The 13,490-nt window shown below is 35.8% G+C and overlaps 1 protein-coding gene across 4 annotated transcripts in view; it reads left to right on the plus strand.

Annotated features, from left to right (window-relative positions):
* Nucleotides 1–13,490, plus strand: part of LOC147395235 (transcription initiation factor TFIID subunit 1-like) — a 31,306-nt gene that overhangs the window by 14,445 nt on the left and 3,371 nt on the right. For all 4 annotated transcript variants that reach the window (XM_086451169.1, XM_086451170.1, XM_086451171.1 and 1 more), the window contains 8 exons: nucleotides 406–742; nucleotides 1,357–1,566; nucleotides 1,784–1,876; nucleotides 2,325–2,531; nucleotides 4,121–4,327; nucleotides 7,517–8,003; nucleotides 11,762–11,883; nucleotides 12,068–12,190. In XM_086451169.1, the coding sequence (XP_086307295.1) occupies nucleotides 406–742; nucleotides 1,357–1,566; nucleotides 1,784–1,876; nucleotides 2,325–2,531; nucleotides 4,121–4,327; nucleotides 7,517–8,003; nucleotides 11,762–11,883; nucleotides 12,068–12,190 (1,786 nt within the window). The remainder of the gene's footprint in view (nucleotides 1–405; nucleotides 743–1,356; nucleotides 1,567–1,783; nucleotides 1,877–2,324; nucleotides 2,532–4,120; nucleotides 4,328–7,516; nucleotides 8,004–11,761; nucleotides 11,884–12,067; nucleotides 12,191–13,490) is intronic.

Here is a 13,490-nt window from a genome sequence, read left to right on the forward strand (position 1 = left end):
CGTTGTTTCTTGATTACCCTACTAAAATGATGAAATCACAAGAAAGACAAATATAAAAAAAGTTGTAATTATGTTTATATTGATTTTTGAAGTTGGAACAATTAAAATTTTTAGATGGAATAAGAAGTGAATGAAAAATTGAAGTGAACAGCTGTAGGAACTCAAATAAAACTTATTTTATCTATTTTCTAAGAGTCCTGTCTTTGTCATTCTAAAGCAAAATATTTGACAGACTCCTCTATCTATCTATCTATCTATATATATATATATATATACATATAGATAAACCCGAGTCAGTTTATTACGTTAGCTACTGCTGTTACTACTTACTACTTCATGTTTATGTCATGGTTGATTCTTGAAAGATTTAATCTCACCACTTCCTATTATTCACGATTTTTGCAGGTACTGTGAAGAAAGACCTTTGATGTTGGGAAATGTTGGGATGGGTGCAAGACTCTGCACTTATTATCAAAAATTGACGCCTGATGACCAAAATGCCTCCTTGCTTCGTAGTGGAAGTGGTAGTCTAGGGAATGTCCTCACACTTAATCCCGCAGACAAATCCCCTTTCCTTGGAGACATAAGACCTGGTTGCAGCCAGTCGTGCCTTGAAACAAACATGTACAGAGCACCAATATTTCCCCATAAATTGTCCTCAACTGATTACTTGTTGGTTCGTTCCGCGAAGGGAAAACTTTCCCTTAGACGTATAGACAGAATAGATGTTGTTGGACAACAGGTTGGTTATTTATTCTTTTATGAATGGTGCTTTTACATTTACTCTAATTACACAACTGCTTCTTTCTTTGATGTTGTGCATTTTGGTGATCATGGTTTTCATGTTTTATGGGGTGAAAAAAGATGTCTAAGAGCTTGCGAGATTGAGAGAAGTGAAAAGTCCTATATCATTTTAGGTAAATTAAGACTAAGGTATCAGGTTCTCACTGAAATATGATGAGATTAACAAAAGTTGTAAGCTGTATGTCTGTATAGTAAAATGAAAACTTTGCCACGTAATAGAAGTAAAAATAAAGTAGTAAGCGAGGCAAAATGTATGATATACGATTATTTATATCATAGGTTGAGTACAATAAATGGTGAGAAAGATATTCACTAACTTGCAAGAATGAGAGAGGAAACTAGAGACACAGACGATGATCCATAAACAAATATTCAATTCATCTTCCAACTTAAATATTTTCTTTTGTTAGTTTTCATTCATAGAGTTATCTTTTTTGTTCGTTATGCGAATTGTGGACTAGTTAGTGGTATGTTGAACTTGTTTATTTTAAACTCTTATATTTGAATTTTTTTTAGTTGCTTAAGCTAAGTTTAGATCATGGTGCTTTTCAGGAGCCGCACATGGAAGTAATTTCTCCTGGGACAAAAAGTCTTCAGACATATATTGGGAACAGGCTGTTGGTGTATGTGTATCGTGAGTTTTGTGTCAGTGAGAAGCGTGGTCTGCTTCCTTGCGTCCTAGCAGACGAGTTGTCTGCCCAGTTCCCTAACCTGACCGAATCCCTTCTTCGGAAAAGGTTGAAGCATTGTGCTGATTTACAGGTAGTTTGCATTTTATTTTTTTCTTGTAAATTTGTTCAGCGGATCCCAATATTGGGATAAGGCTATGATGATGATGCAAGATTGTGTTTGCTCTATTAACTGAGATAATTTTATCTCTCTCTCTCTCTCTCTCTCCTGTTCAACGTGCTAGCTTTATTTATTTTTATATTCTTCTATGTTAATCTGAAAATTTGTTGATGTGTCTTTAACCTGCCAGAGGGGATCCAACGGGCAGCTTTCTTGGGTTATGAGGCGCAATTTCCGCATTCCATTGGAGGAAGAACTGAGAAGGATGGTGACACCGGAGAGTGTGAGGTTTTACATGTCATTAACTTTGTTGCTTTGATTATGTAGTGCATTTCACTTCAAACGTGGAAAAGGTTTCCCCTTAATAAATTTCAACATAACTTGAAGCTGATTGAAGAAATTTGGGCACTTCTTAATATTGTATTGAGGAATTGCATTATTGAATATTCCTTCTTTGTTTATTGTTGTCATTGAGCATTTGTGATTTTATGGCTTTTGATGTTTTTATTGGTAACTGCATCCTGTTTATGTACAATTTGGTGTAGATGATCTTTTTATATACCTAGAAGTGTATTTTGCAAATATAATCGGTTTCAAAGTTGGTTCTTCTTGTTCAGGTTGCCTAAGTTTGTAATCTAGATTTGATACTTTTTGCATCTATATGTCGCATGCAAATATCTTCTTGTCACGTTTTATTTGCAGTGTGAGACGTAAACATTTTCTGTCTTCAGGTCTGCACGTACGAAAGCATGCTAGCTAGCCTTTACCGGCTCAAACGTTTAGGAATTAGCAAGCTGACACACCCTACCGGCCTTACTTCCGCCATGAACCAACTTCCTGATGAAGCCATAACTCTTGCTGCTGCATCACACATTGAGAGGGAAGTGCAGATAACTCCATGGAATCTGAGTAGCAATTTTGTTGCCTGTACAAATCAGGTAAAAAAATTATTTTTGTTGTGCTTTATGCAATGTTGGGCATCCATTCTGCTTCCTCAATGGTGAATGACGAATCATTGTCCAACAAGTAGATACACAAGCTTATTCCTTTATGCTTGCTTCTTGATAGTATGTATGTATGTATGTAGGAGGTTTTTCCTTCCTTTTCAAATTTTGCTGATTAGTGGAATGCAAATGATGTAAGCTTTGTTTATATAAATTAAAATATGTAGTAGAAGTAATTGATGCATTTTGAGAAATAAAAAACGTTCAGTTCTCATATTGGATTCAATTTGGTTCATTATATTTGTAGGTTTTCAATATAATTTACGGATCCTAGGTTCCAGTTGGGATCACATATGACATGGTGCATACAAAGCCAGATCCAGACATGATCCGACTGGAACTGAGATTGAACCATTTCAAGCTGAATTTCATTGGTGATGCCAACAAGATATTGGAATCATGGGCCAATTACGATGCCTCTTGGCACATTCTATGTGCACCAAATGCTAATCTCTAGTTTCCTTTCCATCTTTCTTGATATATTTCTTTTTACCAATCAAAATGAAAGGAATAAAGAACTGGACTACTAAGTCCTAGGATTATTTCTACTGTGAGCAAACATGTCTTGGGTGTCGTACGGATTACCATCTCAAGTTGCATGGAAAATATCATAATTATTATTTACGGTGGGATCTCTCCCAATTCCCAACTATTTGTGTTTGGCAACATTAATCCTGTTCTGCCATTCAATATCTTTAAATTTGAATCACTTTGATATTATTGTGAAGTTTTTACAAAACCTATTTCTATAGTAATGCCCATGTAACGTGGGCAGTCCATTTTTTCTAAGCATTCTGTGATGGGTTTGAATGGGAATTTATTTTAAATGAAGATTTGGAACTCATTGCCATCTAGCAACTGATACATTTTTTCCATTTGAAAGATAAAGACCCACTAAATTGAATGTGATCCTGACTGACGATCTCATATTCACGTGTAGACACATTCAGACACTTTTTTTTATACCGAATGAAAAATTTATACATTTATTTGGTTTCCAGTTATTGTTTGTATTGTTTATGTGATCTTAATGTATATCAACCTCCCTATATATGTTCTGTCTATATTGTGCATGTATCATGAACTTAAACATTTTAATAAATATAACCTCAACATATGGAATAAGCTGTGTACATATCTGTGTATGGGTTACCCGACACTTTGTATCTGTTTGGACATACCATTTTCTTAACAGATTGAGACAAAGTAACCAAATCTTTGGGATAAGGTTTCATTGATTATGATTGAGACATAAATAAGACATTGTGTGAGATCGGGGAACCATATGAAAATATTTTTACTACATGTTATTGTTTCTTCTATTAGTAGTGTCAACTTCGTGGTTCATACTTTCTGGCAATCCCTGGCTTATGCCAAACTATATTCAAAATTTGGTTGTGCATTAAATCCATTATTTATTGAGAACATGTTCAGTGATACATATATTATTCTACATATGGTTCATAGTGGATTGAATTTTGTGTTATTTTGAAGTATTTAGAATTTTGTTATTTTATTTGCAGGATAGGGAAAATATAGAACGCTTAGAAATTACAGGTGTTGGTGATCCATCAGGTCGGGGCTTAGGTTTCAGCTATGTCCGTGTTGCTCCCAAGGCACCGATATCAAGTGCAGTGGTGAAGAAAAAGACAGCTGTCGCTCGAGGAGGTTCAACTGTCACTGGAACAGATGCTGATCTGCGCAGATTGAGCATGGAGGCTGCACGTGAGGTGTGTTTATATTACATGAACATGTTCCTGGTAATGTTTCTTTAGTAAGTCCTACAAAATTGGCCATCCAAGATATTGATGTCTGTTGCATTGATTGGGGGGTTATACAAATCATCTCAATTGATGATCACATTTTGGAAGAATTAACAATAGAACACAACTAGAAAATACCGAGAAGTTAAAGTACAAACCATGGTGGACATGAAAATACTTATATTTCATAATGTGGTGTTGCTGTACTATAGCTACATTGTTGCTTATTAAAGATGAATGTGACCCACCACCTGCACAACTTATTATTTGGCAGAAACCGGTATATTTCCTCCTTTGTCTACACGCAGTGTTTTAAGACAGTAAGATTCAATTTTTTTTGTGGGTGGATATACGTTTGAATTATCTTTGGTGAGTATTATTCATAAATTTTTGACATTTTTTTGACATGCTGACTGGAAAATAAAAGAACTCTTTTCTCCATCCTCTTCCACTGTAGACCCCCCTCCCCCCTCTTTGATATTTGGAGTTCTAGACCACGAATTGTGGTTTTAACATTTTACTTAGTACACCTTTTGAAACCTTGAGAGTCGAGATTTACAATTGAGAGAGAGAGAGAGAGAGAGAGAGAGAGAGAGAGAGTTCTGTGATTTGTAATGTGTGGGTAGACATTACCGCTTTGATGTGTTCCACTTCGCATTTTGTTAACAATAAGCTTATTATCACAGAAATATTGTGCAACCTGAGGTATCTCTTTCCCACCAAGCTCTAGAGATGTTAGAAACATCTAGAAGAGTCTGGAAGGTGTTAGAACATTGTTGTCTATCCTGGAAAAAAATCTAGAGGGTTCTTTTGGTGTACCTTATTTATTGTTTGTCTTGTATTGTGTAGAGTAAGAATGTTCTGGATTTAGGATTGGGAATTTTTTGGAAAGTTTTCGAGTTGTAGAGATAGGTGGAGTTTTCTAGAATATCCTCTCTAAGTCTATATTCGAGGGAAGACTCTTCATTTGTAACCAAGCTCGGTAATGCTCCAAAATTAAACTCAAAAGTATGTGAGTATTCTCATGAATGGTTTAGTGTCTTAGAGAGTTGAGGGAACTCCTAGGTATCATGTGGGAAGGTTGACTTGAGTACACCGGAGAGATTAGTTCACACTACATGACGGTATCAGAGTGTTCTTTGGGGAACCTGGTTGAGAGAGCTTTCAATTGCGTGATTTCCACGGGAGCAACATCGTTAGAGGTCGACAATGCACAAGTTGTGGTTTAACCAAGGGTGATGGTATCCTTAAAGGAAGACATGTTAACTATAGGGAGATTAGGCGAGTCAAGTCGGTAGAGCCAAGAAGGGGTGTGTAAACTTGGAGAACGTGGAGGTATGCATAGGCAAGATTCTTGTTGGGGGAGAAGAAAAGATTGAGGAAATGATGACCGGTTAAAAAGGGTATGTTGACGCCATGAAGGACATGGAAGCTTACGTAAAGGAAATTCTGGAGGTTGTTTGAGATGTGATCAAGAGCTTCTATGGAGAAACTACTGAATATGTTGAGGGGTTGTCAACTAGAGGAGTTCAAGACCAATATTTTGGTCTTGAAAAGGGCTATGAGCAACAGGTGTGCGACAATCTTGTTTGTTATTGTTGTTGTTTGAGGAGTGATATGCATTGGGTGCAAAAAAAATCTTATGGAGTTCGCTGTCTTTTGCCATATGTTGGGCTGGTATGGAAGGAAATGAATGTCCCTATCTTTGAAGATGCGTTTAGACCGTTGCGAGAGATCAGCATCCTTATCTTGTGTTTTCTTTTCTTTTGGTGTAAATTTTCTAAGAGTTGGCGCAGGGGAGCGGAGGTTCAAAGATTTTATATGGAACTTGAGATGTGAGTCCTAATGGTTTATTGGGGTTGGTCTTTCTGGGGGCCAGCTGCCCTTGATGTTTCCTGTTTCTCCTTGACTGCCTTCTTCGCTATATTTTTTGACTTATAAAAGAACAGAAGATAATACTAGTGAGTAGTGTATACAGGATAATGTAGGATTATCGCGTCATGTGCAACGAAAGTTGATTACCACCATGGTTAGCAAGAATATGCTAGTTGAATTTTCTTATAGTGTTAAAGGAAGACCAAAAAAATTGTAGATTGAGGTAGTGAAGGCATACGGGAATACTCTAGGATTATAAAAAAGTATCTCTAAACATAATTGAATAGAGAAGCAAGATTCATTCTGCCGACCCCACATTTTTGGGAAAAAGCTTTGAGGACGAATGAGGTGGTTGATGTGATGAGATTCGTTATAAAAGGCTCTCTCTTTTACATAAAAGGGCAAAAATGTAAAAACTATACAAAATCATGACCAGTTGATCTGCTCTCCAAGAGCAGCCCATGGATGTAGTTTGAAGAATCAACCATCTAAAAAAATTGTGTTCGTTCCTGTGATCTCTGCTTTATATTGATCTCTCACACATACAACTTTGCGTGTGGGCGCACGAATCTCAAAGTTTGCTTAATGATGATGACAAGAGTTGAAGACGAATTGGATAGGTTAAAAATAATTGAAGATGACCGATCAAAAAAAAAAAAATTGAAGATGTACACACGCACACACATATTTATGTAGAGGCTAAAATTTTAAGAAATCTAGATTTGAAAAAAAAAGACCTTTTTCTTCATTGGATTGGGATTTTAATTGGGAGTTCAAGGGCCGTCCATTTTCAAAGCCTTTGATCAGGAAAAAATTGTTTTTTTTTAATGATTTTTTTAAAAACCTAATCTAGGCCATAAATTCTTGAGAGCTAGGTGTCATTTGGGCCAATGTGTCGGTCCATGCAGCCCAAAAGAGGACCCATGGAATGTTTTTCCTGCACACATTTTAGTAACAGTGGAATATATTAATTCATTAATGTATATAGAAGGCTTTTCTTTTTTTTTTTTTTTTTTTTTTGGGGGGGGGGGGGGGGGGGTGCTCAGCCAGACTTGAATCCAACACCACAAAGTTGCATTGCAGCATGTCAACCAAATGAGCTATGGGTCAAGTCCTCAGCACGTTGTGCCAAAAACTATTAAATTGTGTCTTCCGTAGAACAAAATCTGACCATCCTGTTTTGAACATTTACCTACACCATTTTGTTTTCTAATTGCTCTGTAGGATGCAAGTCAGCAGTCCATTGTATTTCTTACCTCTAGGAGTGTTTGCAATTTCCAGGTTCTCCTTAAATTCAATGTCCCCGAGGAACAGATTGCAAAACAGACTAGGTGGCATAGGATTGCTATGATACGCAAGCTTTCGAGTGAACAAGCGGCAGCAGGGCTCAAGGTTGATCCAACGACCATCAGCAAATATGCCCGTGGCCAGCGAATGTCCTTTCTTCAGCTTCAGCAGCAGACCAGAGAAAAGTGTCAAGAAATTTGGGATCGACAAGTTCAGAGTCTTTCAGCTGCTGACGGTGATGAAAATGAGAGTGACTCTGAAGCAAATAGTGATCTTGATTCCTTTGCTGGAGACCTTGAAAATTTATTGGATGCAGAAGAATGTGGGGATGACGAGGAAGGTTTCTATGAATCTAAGCATGAAAAAGCAGATAGTGTTAGGGGACTCAAAATGAGAAGGCGGCCCTCCCAAGCCCAGGCGGAGGAGGAAATTGAAGATGAAGCAGCAGAAGCTGCAGAATTATGCAGGATGCTCATGGATGGTATGGATTATTTGGTTCCTTAGCTATTCCTCATGATATACCAATTTTGAAATCCTATTTGCATTTCATGAACATTTACTTGTTAAAAAAATGGATTTCATGAACATAAAAACTTTTTACATGTGTTACCATTCTAGTGGTATTAGATTGCTTGGATCTTAGTAGAAGTTGGTGTATTTATGAGGCTGAGAACATGCATGAAAAGACGTATGAAATTTTTTCTGTGGAATGATAAGAATGGAGGAAGGAAGTATCATTTGGTTAATTGGAAGTTGATATGCACCCCAAAGAGAAATGGAGGTCTTAGGGTAACGAATAGAGCTCTTTTAAGCAAATGGCTATGGAGGTTCGGTGAATAGAGGGATTGCTTGTGGAGGAGGGTTGTTTGTGCTAAGTATGGGGAAAAGAGGTTCGGGTGGTGCAGCGGGGAAGCCAAGGGGTCTTATGATTGTAGTGTTTGAAAGGGTATTCTCAAGGTAGCCAACGATTTTGTGAGAGAAGCCAGTTTTAGAGTAGGTTTAGTTGGTAGGGTGAGGTTTTGGGAAGATAGGTGGTGTGGTAATTTGGCTCTATCAAACCAATACCCATCATTGTACGCTTGTTCTCTTAAAAGGAATGGCCCGATTAAGCATTGTCTGATCTGTAACGAAATCACTAGTTCTTGGGATTTGGGTTTTAGGAGAAATTTTAATGATTGAGAGATAACCGAGGTAACATCTCTTCTAAATCTCTTGAACGAAATCCAAATCAGGGAGAATAATCAGGACATGAGGGAATGGGTCAAGACTAAGGCTAGAAGATTCATTGTTCACTCCTTTTACAAAGCCATTCTTCCAATGTCGAGGATACTTTTTCAGAATCTCTCATTTGGTCTTCTCTTGTTCCTTCTAAAATTTCCTTCTTTGTTTGGCTTGCCTCCTTAGGGAGGATTCTTACTTTGGATAATTTGATTTCTCGTGGTGGATCACTCCAAATTTTTGTCCCCTTTGTAAGATTGATGGCGAATCTGTGGATCACACTCTTCTTCATTGCTCTTTCTCCTGAGGAATTTGGTTGTCCTTCATGTCTTTGTTTCACATGTATTGGGTTTTTCTGAAGAATTTTCTTATGATATTAGAAGGGTGGGCTTACAACATATTCTCTCATAGAAAAAGACACCTTTGGGCTATCCTAATAGCTTGGGGTCTTTGGAAAGAGAGAAACAACAACGTGTTCCAAAGCAAGGAGAACAATTCGCATTCGGCGTACATGGAGATTTTTGGGCTGCTGTTTTTTTGGGCGAAGTTAAGCAAGGACTTCTCCGGGTTCTCTTTCGAGGACTTTGTATTATATGGGATAGCTTATGTAACTAGTAGGATCTTGTTTGTCTTCTTCTCTGTTTTTGCTTTCCGTCTTGGGGGCTCTCTCGGCCTCCTTTGTATTCTTCTTCTTTTGATATTTATAAAATCTTTATATTTATCAAAAAAAAAAAAAGAACATGCATGACAGACCCGAGTTCCATCAGCTCTTGGTGAATATTGTGCACCCAGCTCATCAATGGTCTGGTGTTTGTTTGGATGGACTGTGGTCCCAAAACTTGACTAACTGAAAGATCTTAAGGTAAAAAACCCAAAAAGAATACTGTAAAGAAAAGGATCTGAACCTTCGAAGTTTGAGAAAAAATTTGAATTAGGTTAACTGAACTTATGGTCTAATGAATCTTAACTTATTGTTAAATAAGAAACTTACTTCAACTGCTATACTTTTAAATGGAACTTGAACTTATGATTTTATATATCTTAACTTACTACAAAATAAGAAACTTACATGTAGAATATATTCACAAGGAATATATTCATATATTTGGAGGACTCCTCGTCCTCCCATCTATAAATTCTTATCTTATCAAAAAAATTAAAATAAATAACAAACAAACAAAAGAAGAAATACTGCAACTCGAAGACACTTATCTTCAGATCATACTTGGACACTAGTAGCATCCTAGGTACTAAACTTATCATCGAAAACATTATTTAGGAATCAAAGATGAGTTATTATTTGAAAACCATGGTTATGGTGAGTGGGCCTCATAAACCTGCTGCAGTAAATCACTATGTGGTAATTTTAATATCCATAATTGGTTGATAGTTCATGAAGGCCAAAACATTTAATTCTACCCAAGGTGTTAAATTTTGATGTCGGGGTATATTTCGAATTCCTGGGAGAAGGAAATTTTGGGGAAATTTTCAATGGTGTGGAAATAATGCATTTTTTTTTTCTTCTTTCAGGGTACTGATGGAAATATTGAGAATTTTTTGTTGAAATTTCCGTAAATGATAAAACAAACATGAAAGCACACTCCAAAGCCATAAAAAAAAATAAACAACTACAATGTGGAAAATTATTGTCTGTGGCGTTTTGTTACACACCTGATTGGGTATGTAAGGGCATGCAGTTAAACATAATATATTTATTTATGAAATTGATCATTAAAAATGGTGTTTCCTTGTGGCTAAATAGACCTATTTTACCCTATAGTGACACTTGATGAACTGCCTCTTGCCTCATTAAACTCAACTTCCTTTTTAGTCCTTGTGTTTTTCTCTAATTTGGCCTTTTCGGAGTCTCTTCATTTGTATTCTTGGTTCATTGAAATATCGTGTACTATGCAAAGTATAAACTATGAGCTATTAGATACATGCATCTTTATCTTCTTTTATAAAATTTTTTTTTTAGAGTTTCTTCATGTGCACTCAGTTTATTTATTGTGCTCTATGCAAAGTATTTTAACTATGAACTATTAAATTCATGCATCTGTATCCATTTTTTAATTTTTAATTAGTTAAATACTGGTCTTCACACTTAAATTTGTAACAAAAGGGGGGGGGGGGGGGGGGGTATGTAAAATACTGATGCTTTTATCTAAAAAAAAATATAAATCCCTAAATGCGTGTAGGAAGGGACAATAGGGTCTACATGGGTTTTGGAAATTTCGAAAGTTCAATTTCCCATGATTTTGAAAGAAAAAAAAGAAGGAAATAATGCAATCTTAGAAATACGTTGTTCACCTAAAATGAATTGTTTTTTTCTGGAAATAAATGTAGATGCCTTTCAATTATGTACTTGGAGGAGGGAAATGTTTCCCAAAATTATGGAAATTTAATACCTTGATACTACCATTGGGCCTTCCTGAATTTAGTGCCACACAAATATATTATAAGTTATATAAATTATAATAAATATATAAGTTATGAGGCCGAGTTATTTCCGTAAGTATTATATTAAATATTTATGTTAAAAATGTGTATGATCTGAAAGTATTTATAGGATAATTATATGGTTCATTTTTGGACCTTCAATCTATAGAATTTTGAACATTCCATGAATTAATTGCTCTCTTTTCTTGTAAATGTTTCTTCAATGTTCTATAATTCTGAAGGCAAATGATATACAAAGAAATGTGCTACCCTGCTCTCTTTTTTATTTGAAGTTTGAATTCTGGCTTCTTTTCCTTTTATATTAATCTTTATTTACTTCCATTGGAAATTTTGTAAATTGCATATTTTTAGTTAAACAATAGCTCTATAAACCTTTAGCTATGGAAGCATGTGAGATTAAGTGGGTAGATGATATTAAGTATAAACGAATATTAATAATATAACAGAAAGAGTTGTGGAGATGCCTCTTGTAATGATGGAATAGCTTCTGACAACCTATATTAGAGTGAATAATTATAGCAAATAACCTCTTTATTGCTGATTTTGAATTATTTTCTTCAGATGAAGAAGCCGAGCGGAGGAAGAAGAAAAAGACAGGACTTGGGGTCCGGGATGGTGGATTGGGTTGGCAATCAGGTGGATCATTTTCATCTAAGGAGAACATCATTCGTGACCCAAAGGAGGTAACTGTGCGCCCCTTCGCATTTCTGCTTCCACTCTTAATCTCTTGGCTTGATTGCTTTTGTATTATGTTTGCAGCCATTTCTTCAGTGACTTTTTATATTAATGTGAATTTATGATGCATTTTATTGAGTAGGTAAACTCTGAAAAAAGTAACAGGCAAATTCTACATTTTACTGGTTGTAGGTGGAAAGTATTCTTGCTAAAAGGTCTTTTTCTGGAAAATCAAAAGCAAAAATGGGAAAGAATGATATCGTTCGTATGGGCGTACTGAAAAAGAATACCAAAGCAATAGGAGATGGATTTAAGGTAGCTTACAGAATTTTTATTCTCTTTCATCATGAGCACATACGAATTGACCATTTAATAATGTCTTTACTAGTAAAATGTACATGATTTTAGTGTTTCTGCTATGAATTTGCAAATACGACTAGGAACTTGGCAAAAAGAAAAAGGCAAATATGATCGGAACTATAATCACTACTAGAAACGCAAAATGCGTTCTTTTAACTTGGGTGTTGGTGACCCTTCAAGGGTTGCGTCCTTGTGTCTTGCATTTGTTGTTGCTACAGAAGGATGCCTTTATATTTTGCGATGCACTTTTTTTTTTGGTGTGCTTGCGAAAATTTGGTGTTAAAACTCATCTTATTCTTCAAAATTGCACACAATGACCATCTGTTAAAATGTACTTGTATCTTCTTTCGAGAAAGTAATATGAAAATCCACCAGGCAAGATACATTCTATGGCTTATGGAGCCATATAGAATAACAGACTTGGGTTCTAAATCCCAGTTAGTCATACCAAAAGAGGAAAGACATCCAGGATGATGTGGTTGAAGTGGCATACCATGGATCAACTTTATAGAGAAGGTGCCTCTCACCTCTGCAAAGATTAGACCGAAATTTTCTGACTCCCTGTAATTCTTGGTTCAGATCTTGAGCCTGTCTGTATTGATGGAAATTTCAGTTGAAATCACCTGCACCAGTATTGTGCTTGTTTCATCAGAATGGGATCACTTTTTTGCATCTTTCGTTGGCAGATGCTGTGACACAATGATTTAATATACTCGCCAATTATTAGTTGAAGGATATTTAAAAGTGCAGTGATCTTTCTTTTGAAACTTCTGTTCCAATGTATTTTTTTTTCTATTACGTCAGCTACTGCTGCCTATAATGATAATATTATAAACTTTGCTTTGTGTTCTTGAAATAGCAATGCATGATATATGCAATTCAAGTCGGAGGCAACCTTTGCGTTCACTAAAAATAGATTCCTAAATAAGTATAGAAAACTGTTTTTTAAGTGTTTAAAATGAAATTTGGAATTAAAGTCACATTGTTTCCTATCAGTATACATTAGAAATGCTTTGGAACTTTACGAAGCAACATAAAGCCTTGAAACATTGCCTTTGATGCATGTATAATGTTGTAAAAAGCCTTCTTTTTTTGTTCAAATGAATCTTAGCAGTCGCAAAATTTGTTTAATGGTTTTTTTATATTTATTATCGAAGCATTGCATTTGATATGTTTCAGTATGTTTTGGAAACATTGTGCAACAATTGTATTTCAGAAAAAATCTTTTTTCTGTCGTACCGATATGTTTTGTGAA

Source organism: Akebia trifoliata, chromosome 8 (assembly GCF_017979445.1).
Source record: "Akebia trifoliata isolate Shusen 1 chromosome 8, ASM1797944v1, whole genome shotgun sequence".
NCBI classification, from domain to species: domain Eukaryota; kingdom Viridiplantae; phylum Streptophyta; class Magnoliopsida; order Ranunculales; family Lardizabalaceae; genus Akebia; species Akebia trifoliata.